The sequence below is a fragment of the Brachycentrus maculatus genome, unplaced genomic scaffold (genome assembly GCF_059751285.1).
Source record: "Brachycentrus maculatus isolate JH-2025_06_01 unplaced genomic scaffold, ASM5975128v1 h1tg000523l, whole genome shotgun sequence".
Lineage (NCBI taxonomy): Eukaryota > Metazoa > Arthropoda > Insecta > Trichoptera > Brachycentridae > Brachycentrus > Brachycentrus maculatus.
This window is the reverse complement of record NW_028281269.1, coordinates 12,950-21,448: the sequence shown is the minus strand read 5'-3', so window position 1 is coordinate 21,448 and position 8,499 is coordinate 12,950. Positions and strand designations below refer to the sequence as shown.

General features: G+C 41.0%; 1 protein-coding gene across 1 annotated transcript; it reads left to right on the top strand.

Moving 5' to 3' along the window:
* Positions 1-213: 213 nt before the first annotated feature.
* On the top strand, positions 214-5,914 carry LOC148301747 (intraflagellar transport protein 70A-like). Its single transcript, XM_088272778.1, is given in 2 exon segments — positions 214-258; positions 4,457-5,914. Coding segments are annotated over 2 exon segments (1,503 nt in total).
* The last annotated feature ends 2,585 nt before the right edge of the window (positions 5,915-8,499 follow it).

The window sequence follows — 8,499 nt, the reverse complement described above, 5'->3', positions numbered from 1 at the left end:
CTTATTGCTATTTCATGAGCCAAGACTTCTTGAATTCAGCAAGGATCTATGAGCAGCTCGCAAGATTCTACCCCGAAGTCACTGACTACAAACTGTACCTAGCTCAAAGCCATTACAAAAATGCAGACCTTGATCAAGCCCTGAAAGTCACCCAGTCTATCCAGGACCCCGCATACCAGCAGAAAATCATATTGCTACAGTCTTTGATTCGATATGAACAGGACTAAATCCAACACGCCAAATCTCTGCTGCGACAGGGTAATCAATAAGACCCAGATATTGTTGTAAACGAAGGCTGCATTCTGTACAAATAGGGTAAATATGAAGAAGCCCGAGTCAAATTCTATGATGCTATGAATGCTGTAGGCTACGATTGTGAACTGGCATATAACATTTCCCTGTGCCACTACAAAATGAAACAGCTTGCTCCATCGCTCAAATATATCGCCTAAATCATTGAGAAAGGTGTGAAGGAGCATCCCGAATTAGGAGTAGGCTCATATGCCCCAGACATCGATGTAAAAAGCGTGGGCAATTCGCAAACTTTGAAGTAGACTGCCCTGATTGAGGCATTCAATTTAAAAGCAGCGATCGAGTATGTGATTAAGAACTACGCGGCGGCGAGATAGGCCCTGCTGGATATGCCTCCTCGATCTGAAGAAGAACTCGATTCGGTGACCTTATTAAACCAGGCTTTAATGAACATCGACGAAGACACAAATGGAAAATTTGGAAATTTACTTGTGAAGTCTTTAATTATGGCTCATCGCTTGCCAACAAGTACCTCACGCCGAACACCGAAAATACTGAGGGAGGCGGGCTGGTTCCTCAATCCGAACAAGAGAACTAGATCATTCACTACAAAATATTGGTCTAAGGCATGTCTCTCACCATGAAGAAACTAAAAATAACGCTCGATAGTACAGTCGAGTAGCACCACTGCCTCGAAAAATTCGATGAGCTTGTCGAGTCACTCCTTTCTGAAGTCTCCATGAGCAAGAAGCATAAGCAAACAGACGAGCACTCCTCGAACTCTGAGAACGAATAGTAGCCCGGCCTCGTCCGCAAATACGAAGTAAAAGATTCGATATCATAGGAAATAGTTTAATTCATCGAGAGCTGCCAGTAGTCGCTAAATCGTTGGTACGATATTCACATTCAGCTGAAGTAACTAAAAATACAGGAAAAGTAGCTAACGGTAAAGAACAACCCTCGGAATTCCAGACTTGATATCGTTCGGAGCCAAATCAGCAAAAACACGAAAAAGAAGGATGAATGGACAAAGGACTTACTCGAATAGCTCTCCATAAACATAATTTAAGGGAAGTCACTCACTGCTAAATTCATCCAGGAGCTAACTAAAAGCAGATCGACCCTCTATGGGGCTGCTGCCTCCCAATCGTACTGATATTTGAAAAATCTATTTACTCGATCGAACTTATATTTTTATTTATTAAATCAGTACTGAAAATAGTTATCATTTGCTGTCCTTACGAGAAATGCTTATTTTATTCGTATCTCGGTTCACGTAGAAGGATTTCTTATTGAAGAAATTCTGGCTTTTCTGAGGGTTGGCTTTCTGGTCATAATTTGTATGGAGTTACTTCCTTGGTTGTTTACCTGAGTTGGGGCTCGATCGACGGAAGCTGTACTTCTCGAACAAGAGTTCGTTTGGAGATCGCCGTATTTTCTAGAGGGATTAGGTATCGTAGGTTTCTGTTTCGTCTAAGATTCGTTTTGTGTATTGCTCGTAGTATTCGTCGATGCTGCGAGGGATGAAGACTGCCTCCATTTGTTTGGCCGCTATCTTCTCCCAGTCTATGCTCTTCATCCACTCATGCTTCTTGATTTAGTCGATGTGGAAGTGTCCCAAACGCTTTTCGGGTTCTCGAACGAGCAGCTATATGATGAGTTAAAAGTACTTGGTTGAAAAAGTCGGCGGAAGTTGCGCTCCATTTGTACGGTAGATCTTACTCTCGGATTATAATTTATCTGTTCCTCATTTGATACTCGATTTCATCCAAATCGGAGCCAGTGTACGGCTTACTGCCGAACATGATCTCGTAGCCGATCACTCCGATTGCGAAATAATCAGCCGAAAACGAATGGTTCTTGCCACAGATGACCTATGGCGCCATATATCCCGCTGTGCCGCTTGTTTCGTGACTGTTTTACGGCTTGAAGAATCTGGATATGCCCAAATCAGTCACTCTGAGGTATCCCACTGAGTCGAACACTAAGTTCTAGGGCTTGATGTCTCTATGGATGATGTTCATCTGCCTTAAGTATTCCAGCCCGATGACCATATTGGCTATGAAGAACCTGGTTTCACTCTCTTCGAACCTCCTCTTTCGTCCGAGATGGTACCTGAGGTCCCCTCCGTCGAGGTAGTCCATCACTAAGTAGAGGTCTTGCTGGGTCTAAAATGCTTCGTGCATGTTTATTATGAAGGGGTGCTGGATTTGGGAAAGCAGGACTCTTTAGTTAATGACTGAAGCAACAGACCTTTTGTAAATAATCTTTATCTTCTCCATTCGCTTCACTGCGAACTATTGTCCATTTCTTGTCCTTCACTTTCCACACTTTGCCAAAGCCTCCTTTCCCAATTGAGAACAGAAACTCATACTTCTATGCTTTTTTCTCGCCATCCAGCAGGTTTTGGTTGTTCATTTTGCTTACCCCCTTCTATAGACCCAGGGTCATTGGGTCATTTTTTAGAACATTCTAGAATATTCTACAATTGAAATGGAAACTTTTTTTTTGCTCATTTCCAGCTGTCTCCTTTCTAAACAAACGGCATATTCAGCATCCTCACAATTCATACTCTTCATCTATGCCATTGTGCCTTTGAATTAACATCTCTTTCCTGAACTTGTGAAATATTAAATCCATTATATATTTGAATTTAAATAATTTTTAGAGCCACATGATTGACATTAAGAAACCACGAGACTAGCTGATTTAGGATATAATATAAGGAGCTAAGAAATCTAGTGACTTTTTCCAATAGCAATCAAGAGATGCACTGCAGGTCATAATTCAGACAACAGCAATTGCAGTCATCTATTAAGGAGATGAAAATAAGAGAAAGGAGTTGACTCAAATATCTGAATTGGCCAAATAACAGATTAAATATAGTCAAAGTAAAGTATTTTTAATTTAGACAAAGAAAAATAAAGAAAAGATGCCATCACTTTCTATTTAAATTTCAGGGAAGGTGCCAAAGACATAAGTTTCACACAGACCATTCTCATGCTTATTATCACTCTTATAGTCGGCCTCATCAGCTATTTCAATAACAATTAAAGATAGAATTGGCTCACAATCGCGTTTGGAGCCTCTACCATCGCATTCATACTCTCCTTTATCTTAATAGTCATCTACAACTGTTGTTGCTAGAAAAGAAGATAAAAAGAAACATTAAATGATGCTTAAGAATAAGCTCAAAGATTCTTGAATAAGCCTTAGAGGAAGAAATGATCAAATATAAAAGCATATAAGAATATTTATCCTATCACTTCAGTTGGAAGTTCTTAAAATTTATTTACTAGTAACTTAAAGATAAAAGCGGAGGGTGCCGTAAGGCCCCGGAGCTTCAGAAAATAATTTTGCTTTCTTTGAAATTGCTTAGTTTAAAGCTATGTCGTATGGAATTGTCGTTTGTCTTTCTCATCGAAATTAACTTTATGAGTTCATTCTCCTTCAAGTTATTCACGGCACCCGATAAATGGGATGAAGAGAAGTTCTAAACAGTTTATGAATCTGCTTATTCTCTCTCCCTGTTAAATTCCTTTTTTCTTTATTAAAATTTGTAAATGCAGCTGGCTCTTCCAGAATCCTGATCTTGCACTTTGCTATTAAACTTCATTGCAAGTTCTTTCTGACTTGCCTTGTTTGCGCTTAGTTATCTTGGTGGGCTTTGGCCATTTTCTTTGAATAAAGATCGTTTGCGTGCATGAATTTTATTCATCTGAAAGTAAGTCGAGTTGAACTATCGATTTTGGCGTATTTTTTGTATGTCCCTCAAATGCGACATAATTTCTATGAAATATTATAACTGCAAAGCCAATGTAATCTGTTAATTGAATTCTTACATTCTCTCAATGAGAGATAATGAGATAATGAGATAATGAGATAATGAGATAATGAGATAATGAGATAATGAGATAATGAGATAATGAGATAATGAGAGAAATGGATGTGCAAATTTCAACCATTTTCATAAAATAACTTTGGTAATGCAAATGCCATGATCGATGTGATTGGGATATAGTAGTATGCTTTTTCTAGTGGGATAATATTTGTATGATGGGTGATGCTATTTGTATAACATCAATTTAAATATTTAAATGAACCCCACAAAAACAATTCCGGACGGGCAAAGGACGAAGGTGATTTACACATTAATCAAATAAGGCAAATATGAAGATGTACTCATATCTCTTACTCATTAAAGGCCATCAACCACCTTAATTATGAATTGCAATTCTGTCCAAGGAGCAGATCCATGTCACTTTTGGCTTATTGCTATTTCATGAGCCAAGACTTCTTGAATTCAGCAAGGATCTATGAGCAGCTCGCAAGATTCTACCCCGAAGTCACTGACTACAAACTGTACCTAGCTCAAAGCCATTACAAAAATGCAGACCTTGATCAAGCCCTGAAAGTCACCCAGTCTATCCAGGACCCCGCATACCAGCAGAAAATCATATTGCTACAGTCTTTGATTCGATATGAACAGGACTAAATCCAACACGCCAAATCTCTGCTGCGACAGGGTAATCAATAAGACCCAGATATTGTTGTAAACGAAGGCTGCATTCTGTACAAATAGGGTAAATATGAAGAAGCCCGAGTCAAATTCTATGATGCTATGAATGCTGTAGGCTACGATTGTGAACTGGCATATAACATTTCCCTGTGCCACTACAAAATGAAACAGCTTGCTCCATCGCTCAAATATATCGCCTAAATCATTGAGAAAGGTGTGAAGGAGCATCCCGAATTAGGAGTAGGCTCATATGCCCCAGACATCGATGTAAAAAGCGTGGGCAATTCGCAAACTTTGAAGTAGACTGCCCTGATTGAGGCATTCAATTTAAAAGCAGCGATCGAGTATGTGATTAAGAACTACGCGGCGGCGAGATAGGCCCTGCTGGATATGCCTCCTCGATCTGAAGAAGAACTCGATTCGGTGACCTTATTAAACCAGGCTTTAATGAACATCGACGAAGACACAAATGGATCGTTTAAGAAACTAAATTTTTTGCTCGCGAATCCTCCGTTTCTGCCCGAAACCTTTAGTAATCTCCTTTTGCTCTACTGTAAATTCGGGTACTATGACCTCGCCGCCGATGTGCTCGCTGAAAACTCTCAGTACACCTACAAGATGCCAAACCAAGAGGAGTTCGAGTTTATAGACGCCATCATATTGCAGAAAGCTTCTCCTGAGTAGTCTTTGAGGAAGCTGGACTTGATTGCAAACAGGCATATCGACACCTTAAGGCAACTCACGAAGAGCATCCAAGATGCCAGACTAGGCAAGGACAACTAGGGAATCAAGAAGTCCCTCAAAGAGTTCGATGACTGCCTGGACAAATACATTCCGGTGCTCATGTCACAAGCCAAAATTTACTGGGATAAGGAGAACTATTCCATTGTCGAGAAGCTTTTCAGGCAGAGTGCGTAATTCTGCGCAGACCACGACGTATGGAAACTAAATGTCGCGCATGTCTTCTTCGTCCTTTAAAGGTATAATGAGGCTATTCGGTACTACGAGCCAATCGTCAAGAAGAACTTCGACAACATGCTCAGTCTGACAGCCATTGTGGTCGCAAACTTGTGCGTCAGCTACATCATGGTGAACAAGAACGAAGAAGCCGAATAGATAATGAAAAGGCTAGAAGCTGAGTAATAGAAAGCAGCGGAGATGGCCGAGAACTAAAAACAAGTACCTATTTTTGTATCGTATAGGCCAACCATTATCATCTGTGCATTGTCAATTTGGTTATAGGCACACTCTACTGCTCGAAGTCCAATTACGATTTCGGGGTGGGCCGGATAGTTAAATCGCTCGAGCCCATCCAAAAGAAACTCAATACTGATACTTGGTTTTATGCCAAGAGATGCGTGATTGGGTTGCTTTAAAACTTGGCCAAACATATGATTGTTATCAAGGACACCACCCTTAGCGAGATCATTGATTTCCTGGACCTGGCAGACGAGCATGGGAAGGCCATTCCGACCGTGTTTAACCCCCTAGAAGAGGCCGATTAAAAGCACACCGTTTCCTATGAAGCAAGAGAGTTGAAAAGAATGTATCTAAAAATGAGATGATTGCTCTTGATTCAATGCATAATCAAATATCAGTATCACATAAGTACTAACTGTAAATAGCTCTAAATAAGAGCGACCAAAGAATAACGATATAATGCAGCTGCCTGATGATATGCAATAAAATAAATTAATAATGTGGAAGAGTTTTCGCGAGGAGCCCATCCATCACTTCGAAATCACTAAAATGGAGGAGAACTGCATTACGATGCGCAATAGGCACACCCGCAAATCCTACCAGTACACCGAACAGCCTCTTTTCTTGTCCATGGCTTGCACCGTCGACTACCTCCGAGCCCCTCGGCAGCAATAACTACAGCAGCGCACACTCTGCCAGCCGATTTTAATCAACAAAACTGGCTATCTCTTCGAAATCGGTGTTACTACTCTATAGTAACAAATCGCTATCTTCACTCATGGCTCGCACGCATCACTTTCTTCGCATAGATCTAACTCTAAATAGCATTAGCAATAAGTGATGAACACTTTATGTGCGATAGTAAAAAATGTGAGACAATTGCATCTCAACGGTTGTGTCCATGGGGCAGTTTCACCCCAATGCATATTTGCAGATGAGTACGGAGCCATCAAAATGCATTACCCGGGGCTTAAATAGTGGAGAGCCCACTATTATCCAAACAGCTGCGACAACACTAACCCGTAAGACTCTAACCAGCAACTTCCATAGGAAGCCTGCACAATCAATGACGATTATCGGGCAATTGCGATCATAGCACTCGAGCTTCTCGGGCTTTAATTCAGATAATTCGGCAGCACGAGTAAAAGCATTGGCCTTCAATATTCCGATTTGCATAACCTGAGTAAATGTCAGCATGTCATCAGAGACTACATTTTGAGCGCCAAGTTGATTTGGTCCGAGAGTTTAGCATCTGCTCTCCACATAATGCTAGCCTAAAGATCCCAGTACTATGAGTATCTGGTGTCTTTGCTGGAAGGAGTGACTTAATTAGCATCATCACCTAGCACTAGCACCGACAAAACTGCGAAAGAGTTGCACTAAATTGCTCTTATGCATGAGTTCTAATTGAAGCCCATCCCTAAAATCGTGAAGCTCTTCAAAAATACCAAATAGCCAGAAATCTGCAAGAACATCGCCAAAGTTTGTTTCGCCAAAGATTGCAATGAAGATGAGAATAGCGTAACTGGCAAAGGCAAGAAGTTGAAAACCTAAAACAACAATAGTAGCAATGCGTTCAACAATGCCAACAACAAGAGATTCTTCTTCCCTGAGGAGTTCACACCTCCCTTGAACAAGCACTCGCACTAGCAGCTGTCACCTCGCAAGATGCTGCAAATGAACAAAAAATTAATTAAAATCGATGATTGCTAGAACAAGAAAGTGCTGCTCAAATAGGAAGAGCATGCAAATCTAAAGAAGAAGAAGAATTACGACACTGCGCTCAAGAAAATGAGTAACGGTAAAATATTAGGAGCATAAGGCGCGAATATCAAAGTCGAGCATCAAACCCCTGTAACCAGTGCGATTACTGGTATGAACACTCCAGCAACTGCAAGCATGGGCACAAACACGATGCTCGCTGGCAACAATAATATGGTGACCATCAACAACAATTCCCCAAATTACAAGAAACTGATTAGAGACATCAAGGAGACTAAAGAGAAGGAGTAATTCTATAAAATAGGGCTCGTTGTTAATAAGCAGCGGATGCGGACGATTTCCAAGAAAAAAGTGTGATACTTATATTAAATATATATATGTAATATACCATCAATAACTGCAACTGTCACTGGTGATGAGTGTGCCCGCTTTGTCCTTCGGGGTTGGGGTTGGGGTTGGGGTTGGGGTTGGGGTTGGGGTTGGGGTTGGGGTTGGGTTAGGAGAGATAGCTCCTGAGTGTCTGATACAATTGGACCAGACAGGTTATTACAGTGAAGCCTACGACTAACACAATGAGGCCTATTTCAGTCAATGCCCAGTTTTTGCCTCTCTCATGCACAGATTCGATAAACTCCGAAGCTCCAAAGTTATAGTATTAAAATGTGGGTGCATAGGAAGTGGTTAGGCCTGCTGCATACACATGATTTCTGAAATAATTTCCGATATAGAGAATTATCAGTTCGGCTCCGTGCATAATTGGGGGTTGGGGTTGGGGTTGGGGTTGGGGTTGGGGTTGGGGTTGGGTT